The sequence below is a fragment of the Gopherus flavomarginatus genome, chromosome 21, assembly GCF_025201925.1.
Source record: "Gopherus flavomarginatus isolate rGopFla2 chromosome 21, rGopFla2.mat.asm, whole genome shotgun sequence".
NCBI classification, from domain to species: Eukaryota; Metazoa; Chordata; order Testudines; family Testudinidae; genus Gopherus; species Gopherus flavomarginatus.
In genome coordinates, this window is record NC_066637.1 from 467,230 (window position 1) to 490,686 (window position 23,457).

The 23,457-nt window shown below is 43.2% G+C and overlaps 1 protein-coding gene across 1 annotated transcript; it reads left to right on the forward strand.

Moving 5' to 3' along the window:
- The first annotated feature begins 5,570 nt into the window (after positions 1 to 5,570).
- Positions 5,571 to 21,047, forward strand: ERRFI1 (ERBB receptor feedback inhibitor 1). Its single transcript, XM_050931830.1, has 4 exons — positions 5,571 to 5,661; positions 16,242 to 16,437; positions 16,554 to 16,630; positions 18,411 to 21,047. Exons 2-4 carry the CDS (start codon positions 16,316 to 16,318, stop codon positions 19,601 to 19,603), a joined length of 1,392 nt encoding a protein of 463 aa, XP_050787787.1. The 5' UTR covers positions 5,571 to 5,661; positions 16,242 to 16,315; the 3' UTR covers positions 19,604 to 21,047.
- Positions 21,048 to 23,457: the final 2,410 nt, after the last annotated feature.

The window sequence follows — 23,457 nt, forward strand, 5'->3', positions numbered from 1 at the left end:
TTTTCCAAAGATAAAGCAACTGTTACTATGAACAAAGCATATGAAATTCACAAATGTCTCATCCCCTTTGTGATGAGGTCAGTAAAGAGAAATATAACATTCCCCTCTAGATTGGATGGACAGACACATTACATTGCATATATATTCCATTGCATTGTGGGCCTTGGGATTGGAATTTCTTGAATCTCCTAATGAAGCATTTGCCATTACTTAGAAGGGAGAGTGAGCACACCCTGGTGGCTTAATTGAGTCACAATACAGGTTTCTGGAAAGATGCTGAGTAAATAGTTTAAGTATTTTTAGAGGGCAGAAATACTAACTTTTTGCAATGAAACTTACAGAAATTACTTTCTTGGATTTTTTGGGTAATATGAATCTACAGAGCCATCAATACATAATCTCTGCATTTCCTCATAATAACTAATAATGGTTATAAAGTTGAACACAGAAAAGAAAAAACAGTTCTGGAAGTAAAATTAGGAACTAGAGAGAATTCCAGGAAATATGTGTTTGTTATCTGGCAATATTCACTAGGAAGAAGTCAGTAACTGGATTTGAGTAAAGAAATAAGCCTGAAAGGAAAAGCAGAGAACTGAAGCTACAGTGGAAGCAAATGATAGAAAGACAATTTGAGAAACACAAATTGCTTTCTGTCTGTTGGGACAGACCTCACTGAACAGAGGATTCAAGGACCGATCATGAGAGAGGAGCAGCCAGGTTTGGAGGTAGCAAAATAGTTACACATATGTCTTTGGTGATGCCTTCTAATTTAGGTGACAGTTGTCATCTCAGTTAAGCATATAGCTGTGGCACAGAAACAGTGTAAGGGTATTTTTAACACATGGCTTTTCATTTAATATTTATTCCAATTTATCAAGTTGGGAGGGGGGCACTGTCCCTTCCCACAGCCTTATGAATGAAAGAGATAAGCACATAAACTTCAAATCGTATCTGTTGCTCTCCGTACTTTTATTTAAAAAAAATCCTGTAGAATTTAGTAGGGTTTAACAAATAGGATTCTATAAAAATGTAATAGGTTCTACAGAAACGACTTTAGAACTACCTACAGAACTTAATATAAAATGCTAACCTTAATTTAGGTTTGTTAATTATTTCATAGAAATCTGTAGAAGGGATATAATTTTCTTTCCATATATAGTCCATTAAATTCCAGAGGACCTTTCTGTAAGTGTGTGTGTGTGTACTCATAAACCAGCTGGAAACATACAAACTAGTTCATAATGAAAAGTGTTAACTCAAACAACCTGCAAGAAGTTTGAGAATTATTTGATCTATTTCTTTAATAACCTCTTTAAACATTTACTGTACCATCTTTCTCTAGCATTGTTGATTAATGTGGATTCAGTTGTGAATAGTAATTATAAATGTCAAAATATTTCAAAACACCCTATTGCAATATTAAAAACCCTTTAACAGTATTTCTTAGATGAGACATAAAACTTAGGTCCTGGCCACCTGGGATCATTAAAACTGATGTGGTACTTTTTGTTTAAAAAAAACCAAACAGTTGTTTAACCTAGATTATTTTGCCCATCAAAATTCTCTGTGAATTTCAACTGGATATTGTGTTGTCCTTCATTCTCTGCCCTACCATGTTATGTAGTGTTGCTGTGTTTCCTACAGTGATAGAGAAGTGATTCCTAAGTATGGTGCCTTTCAACAGATTTTCCTGAGTAAGGACTGCAGGATCACACCCAGATTTGTAAAGTACTTTGGGATCCTAGTGGATGAAAGGAGCTATTGAAATAGAAGAGCATTATTACTAAACCTGAAATTTAGAAACTTTAATCATTTTAGTTCTTATGTTCAGAAAAGTCGTAGCTAATGTTGCCATAGGGGACAATTCTCAGGACATTAGCAGCTAGTGAAGGCTGCTGATTGTAAAATATGACTTTATAAACTGCAGCTGAGTAGAGGAAATTGTAAACCAAGGTCAATTCAAGAAATTGAAGATGGTGTTTTCTTAAAATATCCAGCCTCTCTCAAAGTACCCCCGAGTTGCATGCATGCCAATCTGCTAGGAGACCAACAGTTTATCTAGTCTAAAGCAGGATTAACTACCTTTATTAGTGTCAATGGACAATCCAGGTGTGCTAGGCACATCAAGGGGATAGCGTAAATGAAGAAAAATCCTCAAAGTGGAACAATGAGCCTTCTGTTCCCTGGGTTTCATGAAACATCCCCTTCTCATGCAGCTTTTCCTGAAATGAGCTTGCACAGTAGTTCAGTCAGCTACTCGCTTGCCTCTTCAGAAAAAAGAAAAACAAAACCTAGATTTAAGGCCTGGTCCAATAAACCATCACCTGCTGCAACAAACGATGCAGTTTCCCCTTGGAACTTAGTTGACTTCCCAAAGGAAAAAAATTAAAAATGATAGCCAAGACTGTTAAATTAGAAAGTCTCTACTTTGTTCGTCTTGCTCTATCCATTTTTCCTGCATGTATATTTTGCTAATGTGATACTAGTTATCTTTCTATTTCTAGCATTCCCATGGCCATGGCTTGTAGTAACTGAATAAAGGGTATGCCATGATATCTAGGAGCTAAAGTTGTCCAAAGAGACCTGACCGTCTCCAATCCTGACCCTCTCCAAAGAGACCTGACCCTCCATGCTTCTTTCATTTTGTTTTTCTCTATTCGTCGTCTTCCTAATTTTTTCCCACCTTATTCTCAGTATCTGGTCATGTGAAAAAAAATTGTAGTTATAGAGGACAGTGGGACATTTTCTCCAAAAATTGCATTGTGTTCTGAAAACACTCAGTTTGATCTCCTGCAGTTATGAGTTCCACTGTAAGGAATCTTCTTACTACTTCTTATTTATATTACAGTGCTATTGCTCCAGTTAGGATTGGGGCCAGATTGTGCTGCCACTATACCAACATAAAATTAAAAAAATTCCCGCCCTACAGAGATTGCAATCTAAATGACCATCAAGAAAACTCTGTTCCAGGGTCCCAAGAGTCTCATCTTGGCTCTGTCAATTGCAAAGTTCTTCCAGAATGCAATGTTCTCAGTGGATAGGAGCTGAAGAGGCAATCTCTAATACCACAGCCTACTTTTGCCCCCTTATTCACATTAAGTAATGCCATTGAAAGCAATACTAAGGTACTACACAGTGTGAAGGTAGCAAAATGTGTTTTAGGGGATTTATAGATTTCAATTTGCAAAAAGAACAGGAGTACTTGTGGCACCTTAGAGACTAACCCATTTATTTGAGCATAAGCTTTCAATTTGGTATGACGTTAATAGAAAGTGGACCCAGAAATAAATAGGGAGCCAGTGGATCATGTGGTGCTTAGAGTGATGTGCTCTCAGTCTCTTAATTTGCCAGTGGCTATATGTTATACATGTTGAATGTCCATAATGCCTTCATTTTCACCACCAGAAATCTAAACTGGAACAGAGGAAAGACATTGATCATGACGGAAAGGTCATTGTCTCAAAGGGCAGAATATTCTGGCCACCTGGAGATGGGAGAAGGTCATCCTCATCACTGTTTCAGTCTCTGTTGTCCAGCAACAGAGAAGAGTACAGTATGATGCACACCTCCTTGATGTGTAGATGACTTAGAATTTTATCCTCTATTGAGGACAAGGTTTCAGTCACCTCTCCAGAATGTCTGTCTCTTCCTACCAATATCAATTCTGTCTTCCCTGGTTTAGGCTTGAGTCAGCTGCTTTTCATCCATTTATTTAAGTCTTTTAATCAAGGCTAGAGACTTTTCTAAAAGATATGCTCTCTGTAGCTCAAGCAGAAGTTGTGGGACTGATGCAGATTTTTGGGGCATTAGGTACTACGGTCTGTGTTATGCAGGAGTTCAGATGGAATTATCCTAATGGTCTCTTCTAGCCTTAAAATCTGTTAATCTATTTTTCTTCAAGGCGTTATGAGATCTTGGTCATCTCTGTAGAAAGACAAATGTTAAGATGGGAGTTGTCAACATACTATTGATTCTGAATTTGTCCACAAAAATTATTAGAAAATGTGACCTGTGAGGGAAGATTGAAAAATTTGGGTTTATTCAGTCTGGAGAAGAGAAGACCAAGAGGAGACATGATAACTTTTCAAGTAATGAAAGGTTGTTACAAGGAGGAGGGAGAAAAATTGTTCTCCTTAACCTCTGATAGGACAAGAAGCAATGGGCTTAAATTGCAGCAAGGGTGGCTTAGGTTGGACGTTAGGAAAAACTTCCAGTCAGGGCAGTTAAGCGCTGGAATAAGTTGCCTAAGGAGGTTTTGGAATCTGTCATTGGAGATTTTTAAAAGCAGGTTAGACAAGCATCTGTAAAGGATAGTCTAGATAATACTTAGGCCACGTCCAGACTAGGGGAGGAAAATCGATCTTAGATACGCAACTTCAGCTACTTCAGCTACGTGAATAACGTAGCTGAAGTAGAATTTCTAAGATCGAGTTACTCACCCGTCCAGACGGCGCGGGATGGATATCCGCGGCTCTCCATGTCGATTCCGGAACTCCGTTCGGGTTGATGGAGTTCCAGAATCGATGTAAGCGCGCTCGGGGATCGATATATCGCATCTAGTCTGGACGCGATGTATCGATCCCCGAGCAATCGATTTTAACCCGCCGATACAGCGGGTTAGTCTGGACGTGGGCTTAGTCCTGCCATGAGTGCAGGGGACTGGACTAGATGACCTCTCTAGGTCCCTTCCAGTCCTACAATTGTGTGTGTTAACAGGGTCAAACTTTTGAAATACGTTTTTATGAACAAATGTGGAGCATTCTATATATCTGTCTTTATCCTCATTAATGCTGCAGCTGAGCATTCCACAAGCTACCGTGTGGTCACTCAACACCTGTCAGATTGGGCACTGTTAACCCTGCTTCACAGATGGGGAACTGAGGCACAGAGAGGCTAAGTAACTTGCAGGGCCATTGAGAGTGGGTTTGGGCCCTGGTGAAAAAAAATTTTGGGGGCCCCCCACCAAGGGCAGACTGGCTAAACAGGGCAGACAAAGTTGGGGAAGCCACACCCCTTCCAAACTGCCAGTCCCTGGTAATTTGTACCGACTTCCCCCCTCTCATCGGCCCTGGTGACTTGCCCAAGGTCACCTGGCTTCTGTGGCAAAGCAGTGAATTGACCTCCCCTCTTCTCCCCTACCCACTAGGCCATCCTGCATCTAGCCCCATAGGCACAGACCACAGCAGGGCAGTGCTCTGAGCATTAGTCCCTTGCACAGCAGTGGCACCCATGGGCTGGCTGTGCAGGCAGCTGCACAGAGGCAGGCCATGCAAGCAGGACAGTGCTGGAGCGGGAGGAATAAGGCCAGATTACGCGGCAGCCTGCACGCCAGGAGCCGTTGCTAGAGCAACCCTCCGCCTGCGCAGCTGCACGTGCCACTGGCAGACCCCACACCGACGTGTCCTCTCTCGCGCACGCCAGCTGGCCATTGCCCCTTTAAGGCTTATCTCTGAAGCCGGTGATGGCGGGGTGGGGGGAGCGAGCGCGGCCCGGCCAGGGGCGTGGTCTACAGGGTTGGCCGCGCCCACCAGCCTATGAAAGGCGGCAGCGAGCCCCGGGCGGGCAGGATTTTCTGGGATCGTGCTAGCGGGGCTGGAGTGTGGCGCACGCGCAGTGTTCCCCAAGGCGGGCAGGGATATGCGGAGCCGGGGCGCCGTCTGGGTGAGTGATTCCCGGGGCTGCCGGGCTGACCCGGGAGCTGCCCCACCAGCGACCCTGGGCTCGGCCGCCACTGCCCTAGGCAACGCTCGCGGAGCGCTCGTTGCCATGGCAGCCGGGCCCTACGGTGAGGCGCTGGGGCCTCCGGCTCCTCCAGCCTGGCTTTGCCTGCGGCCGCCGCACCCAGCAGTCGCGGCTCCCCGGAGCGCGGCGGGCCCGGAGCCTCCGCGGGCAGCCGAGCGAAGGCGCCTCGCACTCCCGCGGCTGGCGGGGGCTGCCGCGTTGGCCGGTCGATGCCAGCGCTGGGAGGGGGCGAGCCGCGGCGCCGGCAGAGCAGCGCCCGGGGGCGGCGGGACCGTGACTGGCGGGTGAGTCACGCACCCGTGGCTCGGGCTGGGGCCGCAGCTGTGCGGAGGCGTCTGGGTGTTTTCAGGTGCACCTGCCAGCCGGGTGGGGCGGGACTGGCGGCCAGGCAGCTGCCGGGTGAGGGCAGGGGCGGCTGAAGCCCCAAGTGCCCGGCTGTTTCCTGGCTCCTCGACACGGACGGCGCTCGGCGCTGCGGTCAGTGACGGTTTAACGCGAGGGCTCGTCAGTGGCTGTTTTTGTCCCGGTTCTAGCAGAGCGGGTTTGGCCCCACATAGACTGGACTGCGTCCTCGGGCTTAGGCTCTAGCTAGAGGTGCTGGAGCTCGAACCTTTTTTTTAAGTTGTGCTTTAAGTCGGTGGTTCTCAAACGTCATTGTACCGTGACCCGCTCCTGACAACACCAATTACTACGTGGCCTCAGGCAGGAGGACTGGAGCCCGAGCCCCGCCGCCCTGGGCTGGGGGGCCGAAGCTGAAGCCCAAGGGCTTCAGCCCTGGGCAGGGAGCATATAACTTTAGCCTCCTGCCCAGGGCCGTAGCCCTCAGGCCTTGGCCTTAGACCTCAGCAAATCTAACACCAGCCCCAGGGACCCCATTAAAGTGGGTTCATGATACACTTTAGGGTCCTGACCCACAGTTTGGGAACCCCTGCTTTAAGCACTTCCCTAAGTTCAGTTTACAGATACTAGGATCATAGCACAGCTTAGGGCCTGTGACTAAAACTTTAGCTCCAAGTTCTCTGGAAGGCAAGGGAAGTCTTTTAGTCAGTCTTCACCATTAATTGTTTACCTTATTTCAGACTAGTCACAGTGGTCCTGAAGGAAAAACTATTGAGTCTGTAATGACATGTTATAGGACAAACGAAGTTACAGAATCACCTAACTTTTGAGTCACCTGCCAGTATCTGAAGACAACGTGTTTTGGGTTCAAAAATTAGTGACTTTTTTTACTTGTGTTGATCCAGAAAAGACAACACTTGTATCCTGTCTACCCTTCTTCTCTCAGCCATAATTATTATGGTAACTTCTTATTTATTAAGTGCAGTGGTTAACTAAATATTTGGATTTTAGAATGGGATGGGGAGACGTTTTCCTGCTTATTATTTAACCTGGCCTCCTACTAGATGTTGTAGTGCTATTTGAGCATGCTCCAGGGAATTTAATTACATTAATTTCGCCAAGCAGTAAAATACATAATATATGTTCCAATTTTAAGCCATGATCCTACAAACATGTATGTATGTACAGCTTTACTCACATCAGTACTCAGTGACTTCAATGTGCTTAAGTATTGCACCAGCATTGAGGTCCCCATTCTTCATCCTAAAATGTTGTTGGCACATTAACACAATCTTCTGTTAGGAATGAAGAAACTGAGCCAGAAAGAGAATTTATTTTTGTTTCTTTGAAAGCTTGTCACTGAAATTGCAGGTACAGCTTTACTCTATCACCAAGCTGTAGAAGTTACAGAGAAAACAAATGTATAGTTTAAAAGTCTGCATCAACATGTACACTTTGTAAGCACCATAGAAAGGAAGGTATTTTTGGAAATTTTTGTTAAAACTAGTTACACGTCACACATTTACTGTCTAACTTATTGCAGCACACTTTAATGTGGCTACTTATAGGTCTAGTATTTCCATTACACGCTTCTGTTTTCAGGAGTTATAACTCTGTCATAATTCCCCCCCGGACTGAACCATCAGAGTGGGTAGTAGCAACTTTTTCCTTCTAGTTGATTTGTTAACCTTTAACTGAAGGCATTTTGTGGGTTCAGATGCTGCTTTTTGCATACTAATTTAAGATGGCTGAAATTTTCTTAATCACTCTAGCCCTTAATATGCTCATGGCTTTCCCTGCCCAAAAATAGCCTGTTTGTAATGGTCAAAACCAAAGACAGCACTGTACACTTTATGTATAACATATATCTTCATTCTGTCCACTTCCTGTGAATGCACACTACTCTAATTGCACAATATGAATGATGTATAGTGACTTTGAAACTTCAGTGGTCTCATGGAACTTATCTACAGCTCAAGAGTTCTTAATAGATCATGGCTAAATTATACTGTTATTTCTAGTCTGCAGGTAAGGATGGTATATTGGATGGCAAAAGCTCTCTGGGACAAGGTCACTGGCAGATTTTTGAATCTTTGTCATTCCATGGTACAGTGTTTGAAGGATGCACACCAGTGTTCGGAGGCACTCCTTCCACCAGCTCCCAGGGTTCTTCTTGACTATGCTGCTACAGCTGTACCACTAAAATGTGTGCAGTGTAGTTGCTGATTGTTGCCAGGAGAGAGCTGTCCCACCCATAGGCACAGACTCCGTGGGTGCTCTCTGGCTGGAGCACCGACAGGGAAAAAATGGGTACGGAGCACCTACCAACAGCCCCCATATCGGCACATTCCCCTTCCCTCCCTGCAGTGCCTCCTGCCCACTGCCAGGCACCAGGAATCAGCGCCTCTCCCTCCTTCCTTGTGCCTCCTGCCTCTGCAATCAGCTGTTGGGAGGGGAAAGGATGGAGAACATGGTGCACTCAGGGGAAGGGTCTGGAAGAGGTGGGGATGGGGTGTGGGCTTGAGAGAAGGGCTGGAGTGTGGGCAGGGTGAGGGCAGTGCTTGGGGGGGGGGGAGTTGAGTACCCTCCCACCCCGGTACAATGAAAAGTTGGTGTTCCTGCTGAAGAGTTCTCCTGTGGACAAAGCGCTATTGGCAAAACTTTTGTCTTTGGGGGGTGGGTTTTTAACACTGTTTTGTTCTTTAGTTGCCAATGTAGACAGCCTCTACCTTTTGAAAAGATTGTGAATGCTGGATCTACTTTCTTAATCTTGGCACAGGAAGGCAGGGGAGTGGGGGCTTGCCTCGGGTGGTTATTGTGAGCTCATATGCATTAATTGAAGAGGCGGGGGAAAGGGGAGGAAGAGGAGAGTGTGAATCTTTAACAAAGACAGCCTTTGTCTTCAGTACTGAATAGACATGGGAGTTAAAATAGGTAGTAGCAAAAACAAACAACAAACCTACAATTTAAATAGCCAAACTGAAGTCTGCTCTTTTAGTCTCTCTTGATGTTAATAGTTCTACCATCATCATAGAGTTCTCCAGGGCAGATGTGGTCTGCATTTCTCATGTAAAAAAACAAGCAGAATATTTTAACCAAGCCTCTCAGTCAGGCCTTCTTTATGTACCATAAAGAAGCTAAAAAGGCCACAAAACCCATTTTTTTGTCTTTTGCAAGTTGTCTTTGAAATACAAATAATCTAATAAGCTTTCATCAAGTGTGCCCCAGACAGAAAGCTGACAGGTTTCTTTAGGGCTTAGTTAACACCTTTCTTTTGGAGAGAGGAAACTGAAGTTTTGATGCAAGACCCTCACCTTGACCCTGACCTGAACCCTTCCCTCCTTCCCAGCGCATGAGGTATTGTAGAAGTGAAAAGTCTTAATTCTGAATTTCTGGTACAGTAATGTGGAATTTATCAAATTTAGTATAGTTATTTAGATGTTGGCATAATTTGAGCCAGTTGTTATCTTTTATTTTTTTAAATGTGAGCTGCCTGTATCCACTATAAGACTGCATGATACTATATACCAGTGGTTGTCAGCCAGGGGTACACATACCCCCGTTAGTGGAGTGGGGGTGGCAGTAGAGGTCTTCCAGGAGGAATGTCAGCTCATCTAGATATTTGCCTAGTTTTACAACAGGCTACATAAAAAGTATTAGCAAAGTCAGTACAAGCTAAAAATTCGTAGAGCAGTATAAAGAAGTCACTACCTATATCTACAATATCAATGTTTTTCAACCAGAGGGTGGGTTTAGGGCAGTTGCAAGTGCAGGACCTGCATTAGGGGGTGGCAAGCAGGGGCCCCATGAAGCTAAGATACATGCTGAAGCCCAAGCTCTGCCTCCTGGGGCTCAAGCGAAAGCCGCGCTGCCCAGAGCCAGAATCAGACTCCTGAAAATGGTAGAGTAGTTGGGAACCACTGCTGGATACCAGGGCCGAGCATGAGGCTGAAATCTGACAAACAGGCAGGGCACTCATTTCGCTACTTAATTGTTAGTTTTTAGTCCCCAATTTAGAAGTTCCCTGAAATACTGTGTTTTGGATCACTGAATTAAGTACAGTTAAAACCTGGGCTAAGTCCCCTGTAGATGGCAAATAGAAAAATCCCTTCAGTCCATCCAAAAATCACTTTCTCTCACAGCTGTACTAGTTGCTTTAGCTGTTCTCCTTCTGCGACAACTTTAAGCTTCTGCACAACTTCCCTTCTTCCCATCTCCGCTTTTATTTCTACCTATTGTCCATCTTTTTTCAAGCTATTTGTTCCTTTGTCATCTTCACCCTACCTGCTGCCCTTTATGCTTTGAACAGTCTTCCTGTCTGTGTGCACCAAGCTACCACTCTCTTCACTCAAATCTTGCCCTAAAATATAATTTGTCCATGAAGCTTTTTGAGATTGAGACAAAGCAGGTGCTTGAGAGATCAGTTTGTCGAAGGGTTATCCAATATATTTTAAGTCTGTTTTGCTTATATAATGTTCCTAAAGATTGATGCTCATGGTTGAAAAATCCAAATAAAGGATTGAATTTTTAGTCTGTGACTTAGTTCACAGCTGTGGATTAGAAACTGTCTTATTGCTCTGAAAAGCACTGAGGACACTTATGGTGCTCTACAAATAAGATACAATTATGTGTAAAACAAATGGTTTCGAACAAGTCATGTTGTTAGGATTGTTTGCCGGATGTGGGTTTCTTGGCATTATATAATGACCACCAGAGAAACTAGACTTTCAAAGCCTAATTAATTACAGTATGCCATGAGTTTCAGGAAGTAGATTAAATAGTAACATCAATAGGCTTTCTGCTTAGGATCTGAAATGGTTAAATGTTAAAAACAGCACAAAGGGTTAGCTATCATTCCAAATTAACAGGAATCTCCTTCTAAAAGTATATTATAGGAGGAAATGACATCATATTGTCAAATAAGGAAGAGCTAAGCCGAACAGATGACTTATATGACAAAAATGTGCCCCTCCTATGAATTGCTTCTGAGATTCGTTAATGATATGGAGTGGCAAGGTGAGCAAAACTAGGTTAAAAACATGTGTTCTTACTGCTTTTAAAGTAGTAATTTTTTCCTTCTGAGACTGTATAGTAGATGGATGTTGCTTTTAACTCTTTACGTCAGAGCAGAGTCCCCAACGTGGTGCCTGCAGGGGAATCTAAATGTGCACGCCCAAGTCCTAGACGGTGGTCGAGCATCCGTTGAAATTCGACTGCATTTTGGCAGTGACACACATCGATGATGCCACTTGCTGCTGACAAGTGACCTCATTGAGGTGTCGCTGCCGAAATTTGGCGGCATTTCGGCAGATGCCTGACCTCCACCATGGTCCTTCATCTGGTGCCCGCCAGAAGAAAAGGTTGGGGACCATTGTCATAAAGCATGATCTTTTATCCCTTCAGCAGGTAGCATCACAGAGTGTAATCCCTGTCCAGGTTTTTTGTTGGCATTCAACAATTTTCACTGCAAATTGCATCCAATTCCATTACATGTGCTGCATCCTTAAGGCATAGTTTGACCTCCTGTGCATATCAGAATACTTTGATACTCCTGAGGAATTCTGTGGTGACAAAATTTAATAACTCTGTACACAATATTTTAAAATTTGACAAGTTTTATTTGTCAAATGCAGAGGCTCCAGCATGGCAGTAGGGAGCAAGGCCACTGGCTGCATGAAGGTGAAAGATCACCCTGCAGCCATCCCACCCCTAGAACGCAACTCAGTGGTGAGGCTGTATCTGACCCTGACACAGCACAAGGCCAGGGCCTGCCATAGAAACACCCAGGGACCATGCCTGTCTGCACCAGGTGTGGGGCAGGTAGGCTCAATCAGGTAGGATCCAAATGTGGAGGGGTTCACTGTGGGGTGAGAGGATTCCATGTGGGACAGTCTGTCTGCAGGCAGTTCAGTGGGGGGGATCTGGATGCACAGAGGCTCATTGGGGAAGTTCCAGGTGCAGGAGTGATGGGACTCTACAGGGGCTTGCAGATGAAGGTTTTTGGGGCTCAGTGGAGGGGTCTGGGTGTAGGGGTCTCAGTAGGGGGGAATCTGTGTGCTGGAGGAATGGGGCTTGGTGAGATGGGATCTGAGTACAGTTGTTGGTCAGTGGTGTGGGGGTCTGGATGTGGGGGCTCAGGTTGATGGTTTGAGTGCAGGGAGCTCAGTGGGGGGTGATCTGGGTGCAGGGATGAGGGTCTAGAGGCTGGAAGTCTGGGTTCAGAGGGCTCCAGATGCAGGGGTTGAGGTTCAGCGGGGTGAAGTTTGGGCATAGAGGGCCAGCAGGGTTCTGGATGTACCAGATGAGGCTTGGCAGGGAAGTCTGAGTATGAGAGGTCTGGATGCACAGGGGTTGAGTAGATGTGGGAGCAGCTCCCTGTACAGTGACCTCTCCCCCTGCAGCTGAGGAGTAATGGGGGCAGGAAGCAGGAGAGGATGTTTCCTGCAGCTGGGGGAGGTTTCTGGAGGTTGGTCTGACACTGCCCTGGCTGCTACTTGCAGAGGAAGAGTCCTGTCCTCTCCTGCCTCCATCCAAGCTAGGACTAGCAGCTGACCTGGCTCAGTCCTATGGTGGTTTACCTCTCAGCCGGCTTCTCTGGGTGCCTGAAATGTTGTACCTGTGCTGCTAGGGAGTGGTGCGTGACTGTTCTTGCAGCTTCCCTGTCAGTCATTTTTCTGTGGGGAAGCAAAAATCTGTAGGACATGAATTCTGTGCACGCAGAGTGGCACGGAATTCACCCAGGAGTCATTTGAGTATTGTGATGGTGATTGCCTAACAGAAATGCCAATAAATAAATAACTGAGGTATCTAAATGTTCTGTAGCTTTCAGAAAAAATGGCTGATAAAACATTCTGCAAGATCACAACAATAGATTGAGCTGGAGCTGAGAAATGGAAATTCCCTTTTTAATTTCTGGTCAGATATGAAAAACAAATATTGTAGCTGCAATGTAATTGTAGTATGTGCATAGATGTATTTTTCAGAAGGAGAGCTAAAAAATCTACATAGGGCATGCCATATATTACATGCTGTCATAACATCCAAATATTTATACTTGTGGCAATATGGTCTGGGAAAAATGTTTTTAAATTTAATTCTCTCCTTGTACAGTTACATTGCTAACCAGACTGCTACAAACTCATTATTTTGCATTGCTTTAGCTTGGGTCTCCCAAGTTTAGTGACAGAAGCAAGAACTGGTTGTAGTTTTCCTTTATAGTAACTTAGCTTCTTGACTAGATACATGCCTGTGAGGACTTCAAGAAAATTTGTATATCTTATCACTTTAGTTTTGCAAGTAGGGTTTATCAGCATAACTGGGGAACCCATTGTGAAAACCAGACATGCTAGCTAACTCATTTGCACAACTAACATCATAAACCAAGGAAATGGTAGTTTGGTTACTTTGATAAGTGCAGTTTAGCTTTATTTATGTTATGGATAGTATATCGTATTATATTTTGTAAAATGAATTAAATTGTCATGTGATTTGACAGTACAATATTTTATTAAATCTTTGCTAATCCACAAACCCAATAACTGTCTCAGGATAACCCTACCTTCTCTGTAAAATGAGTTTCTTCTGCAAATTGATGTTCATAAATCCATGAACAATACTGACTTTCAGTTGTATTCATCAGTAACCTTATTGAGAGTGTACTATCCAAAAGCAAAAGTTAATGCAGCTGTCTCTTATAGATTCTCAGGATTTGCTCTTTACTAAGCTTCAAGTTCACAATGCTAAGCAGCTTGCTGCATATTTTAAAATAGTAGCACAAACTCTTTAAACCCAGGGTGCAAAAAGGTAAAACTGACTTGGTAGTAAAGAACATACAGTTATGTTGCCCTTTTCTGCTTCCCCTCCTATTCCCACTTCAAGAACATAGGAAGCTGGGACAGTTTCATAACAGTCCATTCACATTTCCCTATTGAAATGTAGAGGCAGGTCACCTTTTGTGAATTCACAAAGAGATTATTGTTAGACGTGAGTAGGCTTTATGAATGCACAACTTGTCTTTATTTTTTAATTCAGAAAACTAGGTGATGGAAACAATGAGAAGTACCTTTTTGAGTATAATATTTAAGTGTCTATTGAAATGGAAGCTTAAAACTCCAAGGGGATTTCAGAGCAGGCAATAATTGCACAATCACTCTGAAAGCTGAGATTTAGACAGCATTTTAGGAGGTACACACACACTCATTACTACTAGTGGTTTTGGCATGGGAGCAGGTGGAGGCTGGTCCTCTTAGAAATCCCTGCAGGCTTTTTCATGTAGTCAGAGCAAGCACTCTATTCTACATATGCTTTCAAACTATTTAAACACCAGTCTCCTTCCTATTTCATCTTGTTTTTTTTATTCTGCAACAGACACTTTCTCTATGGTCTTGCCAGTTCATGTAAGCACAATAGATTTGATTTACCCCAGTGTTTTCAACTTAGTGTGAATGCTTGGATTCATTCTTAGTATTTTAACCTAAGGATTATTTTTAAACTGCATTTTCAAATTCTTGCCACTTCTAACAACTTAACAAGTGTGAAGTAGCTAGTAAATTGAGCCCTTACCTGTCCTCTAGGCAACAAATGAAGACTTAAAATGTTGACACATCTTCATGACATAAGCAGCCAAACACCAGTTGGAACAAACATTTCTAGTTTAGGACACTTGCCCAGTGTGGTATGGATTGATGTCTGTCTCTAATGCTACATGAAACTGAGTTTGAGGATCAGTGTCCTACTTCAGTCTCAGCCCCAAGTGGATAGCTCTATCTGTGCTTGTACAACTGAAAGAATGAGAGGTTAATACTTTAAAGATACATGAGTATCTTTAACTCATTTGCTAGCTATCAGCTAATAGAATGGCTTTAATCACTTTCTGGAATTACATATCGTATTTCTTAAAGAAAACTTTAATCTTATTGGTTGGTAACCATTCAAACATGTTGATTTTGGAACTAAATATAGCCTTTACGCTAAACGTGGTACTTCTTGCTAACCAGGAGGATACACTGTGTAGCTATGCAAGTTTATTTAAGCAGCTTAACATACATTTTATTCAGGTTAATAGGTTTTACTTAATGTATGCCTTTTAAGTTATTATAATTTCAAATTTAATTTTAAACTGGTTTACTTTTTAAACTTTTTTTTTAAATCAGTCTCTGTATTCAGGTGAAGAAACTGAGGTTCTCCTGCCTTGTTATATTTAATCCTCCTCACTTTATGGAGTTTTGTTCCATTGAGTTGCAGTTTCTCCACTGCCCAGAATGTACGGCTGATCTTTCAGAAATTGGGAGGAGAGTAGATGGGTTCACACAAGCAAAACCTTCTAAAGCAGCATATTCCATATATTACAGTTTCTAATTGAAATTCAAGTGTTTGTCAGAACACCCTGTTTCCCAATGTGAATGTGCCTACTAAACTACTGTGCACACATTCAAAACAGGCTTTGTAGAAAAAGATGACTCCATTTTGTTTAGATTTGCTTAACCCCATAGCTTAGAACTGTTATGGGATACAGTTAGGAGGAAACTGAGACCAACAAATTTAATTTCTAGTAGCTAACACTTAAAGTGATTAATTATTCAATATAATCTTATCTGAAAAGCTTGTGGATTGATCAAACCTTTGATTTAAGCAGTCACTTTATATTCAGTCTATTAGAATGAGTCTTTGACAAGATTAGATTTGAAGCCAGGCTATTGTGCTTCAGCTTCCTTTTAGGTTAAAACTCTTGGCAAAGTGACTCCTTATCACAGTAATACAGAGGGAGGTTTGTCTAATAGAGTGTTATACAAAGATTTGTATGTTTTGGTAAAATTGGTGTCTGAGTAACTCAGTATGTGTACAAGGTCTTAAATTTGCTGGTATAAAACTTCTATTCATCACCTGTTTTTGCTGAAACTTGAAAATCTTTGGATTGATGTTTCCCCCAAAATGAACTCTTACAGAACTTATTCTAATTGATGGATTTGTTTTTACAGTCACAGAAACAGAACAGGAAACACTTTTGATGTGTGAAATACTTCCTTCTTTTCAGCGGGTGTTTGGGCCAGAGAGGTCCTCACACAAAGGAGTCACTGTAATTCAGAGAGTTGGGTGGCATTTAAAATGGGAGACTCACTCATGTTGGCTTAGTGGTATTTACACCCTCCTCTCCTCTGAAGGGAATGAAAGCTGCAGGATACCTGGCAAGAACTGTGGATTTCTAAAGTTTGGAGACATTGTAGAGCAAGGCACAATGTCAACAGCAGGAGTTGCTGCTCAGGAGATGAGAGGTCCATTAAAGACTGGTTTTCTCCATAATGGCCAAGGCATAGGGAGTCTGAAAACCTGCTGGAGCAGCCACAATGGGTTTGAAAAGTAAGTGGGGTAGGGGGGAATAAACCTTGCAAATGGATTTGAGAGTTCTTACCAAGCATAAGACATAGGTGGACACAATAACTGGTTCACTTACTCAGAAAATTTTTTCTTTTCAGGACTTTTTTTAACGTGGAACCTATAGCGATGCCATATAATCTGAATCCATCAGCACAGCAAAATTGTACATCTGTTGGTATGTACACTGAAGATTTTGAGATGTATTGATGTAAACTGTTTAGTGGAAGTGGTTTTGGAGAAAATCTGGCCCTTTTATCTGCGGTAGGAGAGACTTTCTGAATTTAGATACCAGGCTGCCCTCTAGTGACAGAATGTAAACACTACTTTAGTTCCTTCCAGTGCATTTCTGAATTTTTGCCTAGTATCTTCATAGATTATTAGGGTTGGAAGGGACCTCAAGAGATCATCTACTTAATATACTTTTATTTGTTCTGAGGAGAATATTTAGTGTAAGTGTGTGAGAAGTTGTGTCAAATATTCAGTAAAACCTGCTTACAAGGATAGAACTCCGTGGAAGTAGTTGCAAAGTGGTTGGGGCAATTCAACTGCATGTTTAAAACATCTACCCTGGAGACACACCCCTGTTTTAATGTAAGTTGTGGCATGGCTCTCTCATTGTCTTATTTAACTGGAGCACTGCTATAATATAAGTCCTATATATATTGAATATTCTCCCTTTGATACTCCTGAGGGAATTCTGTGCCAAAAAATTATGCATACAATATTTTAAAATTCTGCAAAATTGAGCAAATTTTATTTGTCAAATAAATATGGCTCTGGCATGGCAGTGGGGCACACAGGAGGCGCACTGAGGTGGGAGATCACCCTGAAGCCTCCACCTCCCCCCAGTACAGAAACTCAGCAGTGAGGCTGCACCTGACCTTGACACAGTGCAAGGACTGGACCTGCCCCAGGGCCCTTTCCATCTGTGACAGGTCCTCCAGGTGTGGATGGGCAGGCTCAGCCTAGCGGGATCCAAGTGTGGAGGGATTTAATGTGGAGGGATCCAGATACGAGGTTTGTGGGGCAATCTGGGCGTGGGTGGCTTAGTAGGAGATCTGAATGAACAGGTTTGTTTAAGTATTCTGGTTGCAGGGGCAATGGGACTCTGCAGGAGAGCCAGGTGAAGGTAGTTGGGGCTCAGTGGGGGGTTTGGGTGTGGGGAGATGGGGCTTGATGGGGTGGGGGTCCAGGTACAGCTGGTGAGGGATCAGTGGGGTAGAGGTCTGGGTATGGGGGATTCATTGGAGGGATCTGAGTTTAGGGTGGTAGGGCTTGTCAGGGTGAGGGTTCAATGGGCCTGCTTAAAGGGGGAGCTGCTGCCAAGGGGATACCACATGCTGTTGCACATAATAGAAAGCAGGAAGGCTCCCAGCACACAGAAGAGGAGCATGACTGGCACTAGGACACAGGAGGCAGCATTCAGCTGTGGAGTCATCAGAGCTGAGACAGGGCCTCCTTCAGCTGGGGAGCTCTGTGCTTTCAGAATGAGGGGTGGGGCAGTGGCATGTAACCTGTGTGCCCCTATGCCTCACCTCTGGAGGGGTGCAATCCCCTCCCAAACTGCAACCATTGTCACCCTCCCCCATGCATTGCTTTCCTTTGCTTCCCTCCTGTTTTCTGCAGGGAAACACAGGAAATCTACAGGAAGAGGAGCCGGGGGCATCTTCTGTGGGTGCTGTCTCGCAGAATCCCTCTAGGAGTAATCTGAGGATGCATGTGATGTACTGTGTAAAGCAAGCTATATGTAGGGGACAACAGCTGGCTGTTCATAAATATATTATGCAGGTGTGTTTCAGGATTACTGTAGTTAAGAGTCTTTTGTTAATTAAGGTATTAAGGGTGCATTTTTCCTAGTGCTGAATTGGGGGCAAATGAATGGCAAGATCATCTGCCATAAATTCATGGTGGTGGGGATGTAGACAGACATTCTTAACTTTATTTTCCCCTCCTAGGGCACATTTCAAACCCTGTACCAACAAATGGCTACTGCTTTACTGAAAGCTGTGGCAGGGTCCCACCTCAGAAATCCAGCCTATCTCCTCTTAGTCCCAAAAGTGAGAAGCTTAGTTCAAAGCATGAAGATCTTGTTCCTAGTTTTAGCAAACTATCAGTAACTGTGGGCTGTGTTTCTGAGGAGATGCAGCCTCATACACCAACGAAGAGTGGGCCACCTCAATTTTCTTCTGCATCTTCCAATGACCGCAGCTCTAGGCCACTACCGCCACTGCCTATTTTTGAAGGCCCCTCTCCGGATGTCGATAGAGAGGTGGAATTCTTAACGAGTTCAGAGACTGACTTTTTGTTAGATGATTATGGACTTTCTGCTTTTAAATCCAGTGCTCCAAGTAGGCGGAGCTTTAGAGGCTGTGGACAGATCAATTATGCCTATTTTGATGCCCCAGCAGGACTGAAATCAGAAGATGCCAACTCTACAACTAACCTAAATGGATGTACACAAACCCTGTGTCCTCCTCCACAACAGCAGCATCGCCGTTTACGCAGGTCTCATTCAGGACCAGCTGGATCATTTAATAAACCAGTAGTGAGGCTATCTAGCCACTTAAATAGGGCTTCTCCCAATTCTGATGAAGACAAACCAGAGGTCCCCCCTAGGGTTCCCATACCTCCTAGGGCACTCAAACCAGATTATAGAAGGTGGTCAGCAGAAGTTGCTTCTAGTGCATACAGTGATGAAGACAGGCCTCCCAAAGTGCCCCCAAGAGAACCTTTATCACGGAGCAATTCCCGTACACCAAGCCCTAAAAGTCTGCCATTGTACCTCAATGGGGTCATGCCCCCCACACAAAGCTTTGCCCCTGATCCTAAGTATGTCAGCAGCAAAGCTCTACAAAGACAAAACAGTGATGGATCTGCAAACAGGGTCCCTTGCATTCTTCCCATTATTGAAAATGGTAAGAAGGCCAGTTCAACACACTACTATCTGCTGCCTGAAAGGCCTTCATATCTGGACAAGTATGAGAAGCTCTTCAGAGAAGCAGAAGAAATCAGTGCAAGCGCAGAAATGAAGTCCTGGTCTGGTGACTGCACCACAGCTGCTGCCACAGCAAAGGAGGACTCAAAAGCTAGAATGGACATGGTTGGTCACGTGAAACGAAAACACCTGTCTTACGTGGTTTCTCCATAGATTCTTGGAACGTGATTCACAATAGTTGCATAGGATGGAGTAGTTCTTAACAATGTTGCTAAGTTTTTGAGATCCAAAGAAAGATTCTCAAATAATGAAGTAATAAAATGCTTCCTGTTTCAGCAGAAAAGTGGAGTATTAATGGTAAAGTCATCTTATGCTGCGTATCTCTGAATTGTTTGTCTGGACTAAGCCTGTCTTGGTCTGTATAATTGAAGACTGTATACAAACACATGGAGTAACCATAGCTACGTTGGCCAGTTATATGCTATTCTAGAGTAATATATTTTGTAAAGGCATATTAAGAAAAAAATCCAGTTTTGATGTCTAAAACCGAAATCAGGGAAGAAAGTGCAGTACAGTATTTTTGTTATATCACAGGCATTTCCAAAAGGATAGGCTTGGCATTTTAAAATCTTTTGCTGAAGATGGCATTGCTGGGAACAAACCCTCTTCTCTTTCGCTAGGATGTGCTAACCCGGCTAGAAGGAAGTTGACATCTACTTAAGACTTGGAAGTGTATTGAAAGTGTTTAGACTGTGGTCTTTTTAATATCTCCAATATTTTGAAAACCTAATAGGATATAAGTAGAATTTAGTGAAGTAGCTTCCAACAGGGGTTAGACTTCTGCTTTTTTATGGTGCCTCTTGGATTCTTTCACCCACTAACAGGCACATGGCAGAATTACCTAGCAGAGACTTGGACCAGCTACTGCTAACCTTCACCCATTGTTCTCTCCTTAAGGGGTCCAAGGAATGCATGTTAGTGTCCTAAAACTGACAGGGGAAAGATCTATCCACAATTGCTAGTAAATGGTCAGCAATGACTACATCCTTATCTAGTATACAAACTTATGACTGTATTATAAACAGGAAACACAACACAAGCTGGTCTTGTGTTTTGGTTTCTATTCAGTATTTTCTGGTTGTGTGGTGGTTTTTGTTTTTGGGCCGGGGGGGGGGGATTTAAACATGATTCCATTTACGAACCATGTCAGTCACATCTACCTTTTGCTTCAAGTACTGCTTCTTTGTTTCAGTTTTTTTCCCCCCTAGTCTGCCTCACTGTTCCATTTAGGTCCGGGGAGATGCAACATTTGTGCATTAGCTGTTTCTTGTGCATACTTCCACATATTTATCCTTTTATAGATAAGCACAAGAGAAGAGGTGCTCATTAATGGAGGTCCATTGCTATAATGCTCTCCTCCTAGTAGAAGTGAACAAGCTGTTTACAGTTTAAACTGCTGAATGAGATATTTGAGCTATTTTAAAGCTTACTTATGTTTTTAGTGCAAACTAAATGAAGGTGAAATACATGCTATAGAAAATGCACTGATATTTCTGCATTGTGTACAGTATTGAACAAAAGGATTTTATTCACTTTGTTTTATTTTGAATATTGCTATGTCTTGAATTGAATAAAGTTATAATACTTATTTATGATACATGTAATGTTTCTTGATTTTATTTGTGGTGTAAAAGTCTCATGCATTTTAGTTTTCAGTGTGGTTTTTCTAAAAGGATAATTTGTGTAAATGCAGACAATGTTAATACAACATTTTAAGGCTTCACAGTTAACTTTTGCAATTCTTGATCTAATCTTAAGGTTCCTACAGCAGTGTTTACTCATTCACATTACATACCATCTTCTGTTCTTGTTTTATTGTGTAGCTTTGCCAGCCTATTTTAAGGTGTCTAACTTATCATGTTGGCCAATAAGATGTGCCATAAACTCATGATACACAGACTATCAAGATCAATAAACCTATTGATTGTTTCCAGTAGCACCCACAATATGCTACCCACTGTGAGAATACACAAGAGCTCAGCAGTGTTCCTGACCTGAAAAGCTCCGAGGCTAAAAAGTCCAAAAGTGGACAGAGGGAAGGTAGGGGAAGGGATGGCTTTTTTTTTTCTAGGTGAAATAAAGTACAGCTCTGTAATCAAACTAATTTTCCTTTTCAATAGGAAAGAAGCTGGCAGCATTGTTTATACAACACAATACTCACCTGGTGCATAAGCCCTGAAAAGATAGAGTACATAACAGTGGTGAATAGACAAGCATGCCGATAAGTCCCTGACTTAATGATCTTGTAATGTAAGCACTCTAGCTATTAAGTCCAAATGACCCTGTGAAGTAGGCAAGCATGGGTTCCATATCCACTGAATTTCCACACCCAGGTCTCTATTTTTGCAACAAAAGCTAATTATTTAGCTCTTACTGTTAGACCTCTCTAGGCTACACCTCAGTGAAGCTCTTAAATTCCCACCATTGCGGTAGCTCTGGCATAGTGATTTTACCACAATCTCATTTAACCTGCTCAGAGTTGTTGGTGCCATCAGGCTAGCTGCATATGTACCAGCAGGCTCATTGAGTACCAGTGGAGCAGAGAAGAGAAATGTGGGTCACTGGGCTTGTGCTGTCCTCAGAGCCCTCTGCGGTGAGGGTTTTATTAGAATATGGGGGTTTGAAGAGACCTCAGGAGGTCATCTAGTGCAACCTCCTGCTCAAAGCAGGACCAATCCCCAGACAGACTCCTCCCATCCCTAAATGGCCATCTCAAGGATTGAACTTGCAACCCTGGGTTTAGCAGGCCAATGCTCAAACCACTGAGCTACTTGCTGTAGAAGCCCAGAGGAAAGGTAAGTGCCTTTCAGGTAGCTACTTGCCTCTTTTTCCAGTCCTATTTGCTCTGGACCCACCCAGGTGAGCCTGTTCCCCTGCTAGTTTGAGCTCTTCTGGAATACATCATCTCAGCAGTATTTCTGTGGTTGGGTTTCATACAGTCTATAAGAGCACTGGGGCTTTTGTGAATTCCTCTTAGGTAGAGTATGGATTTAGATATTGCTGCTACAGCCTGTCATTAAAGTGGAGCTGTATTTCATCACGTGCCTGAACACACCACACATTCTCACGTATCTTCTAGCAGTAGCTGACAAACCAGCTCCAACACTAAACTGTTGCCTGTTCTCAGTGCTGATTATCAGCCATGCTGTAGCCTAATGGGTGTCACTTCACTAGAAGTGTTTCTCCTTTTGCTTCACCCCCTCACCCTGTCTGCTCCACCCAAGCTGCATGACTAACCACCCCCTTCATGTCCTCCTCCCACTCTTGCCTCCAGGCCTCATTTCATGTGGCCCCGGATGCCTGGAAACCCCTCCCTAACCCAATCTGTCATGCCTTCACCTTCTCTTTCAAGTCTCTCCTTAAAGCTCTCTGCTTCTGAAAGGTTTGAGACCTTAGTTCTGCCTTTTGCAGAGGTTTCTCAGATGAACAAAATACAAAACTAAAACTCAAATTAAGAAGCAGATCTCTTCACTCATAACACTGCTGTAGTTTGTTTATACCTGTCTTTGACTGTGCTACTCTTTTTTGATTCCTGAGTTCCTCAGGACAGAGACTTGGTCTTAATAATGATCTAACATGTCCAGCACACTAGCAGTGTGACCTTAACTTACTTTGAGAGGGGTAGCCCAGGCATCAGTAATTCTAGTTTTATAGGGGGCAAGAGATTTTTTATTTAGATGGAGTAAAGCTGGAACAGTTCTTGAGCTTTAAGTTGCTAGTAATCATTGTCCACTAATTCTCATTAGTAAGAGGATGAGCACTGTGAAAAAAAGTTCTTTGCAAGTTGTCATTCTTCAAGCACTAGGGGCTAGTACCTGCAGACCTTCATGCTAACTGCATTTTAAACTGTCACTATCAATTTGTTAACAAAATCCAGTCCATGCCCTGGAAAAGTTGTGGTGTTCGGTTTTTTTGCCTTGCTGCATTCATGAATAATAGTAAATAGTCCAATTCCAGAAATGTTCCATGGCCTCTTTTGGGAAGAATATCTGTATTGCAGGAACTCC

Bases quoted from the DNA above. Each gene is read 5' to 3' on its own strand.
- ERRFI1 (XM_050931830.1), top strand. From the start codon at position 16,316: ATGTCAACAGCAGGAGTTGCTGCTCAGGAGATGAGAGGTCCATTAAAG. The intron at 16,438-16,553 runs GTAAGTGGGGTA...TTTTCTTTTCAG, and splicing joins AGCCACAATGGGTTTGAAAA to GACTTTTTTTAACGTGGAAC. The intron at 16,631-18,410 runs GTATGTACACTG...TTCCCCTCCTAG, and splicing joins GCAAAATTGTACATCTGTTG to GGCACATTTCAAACCCTGTA.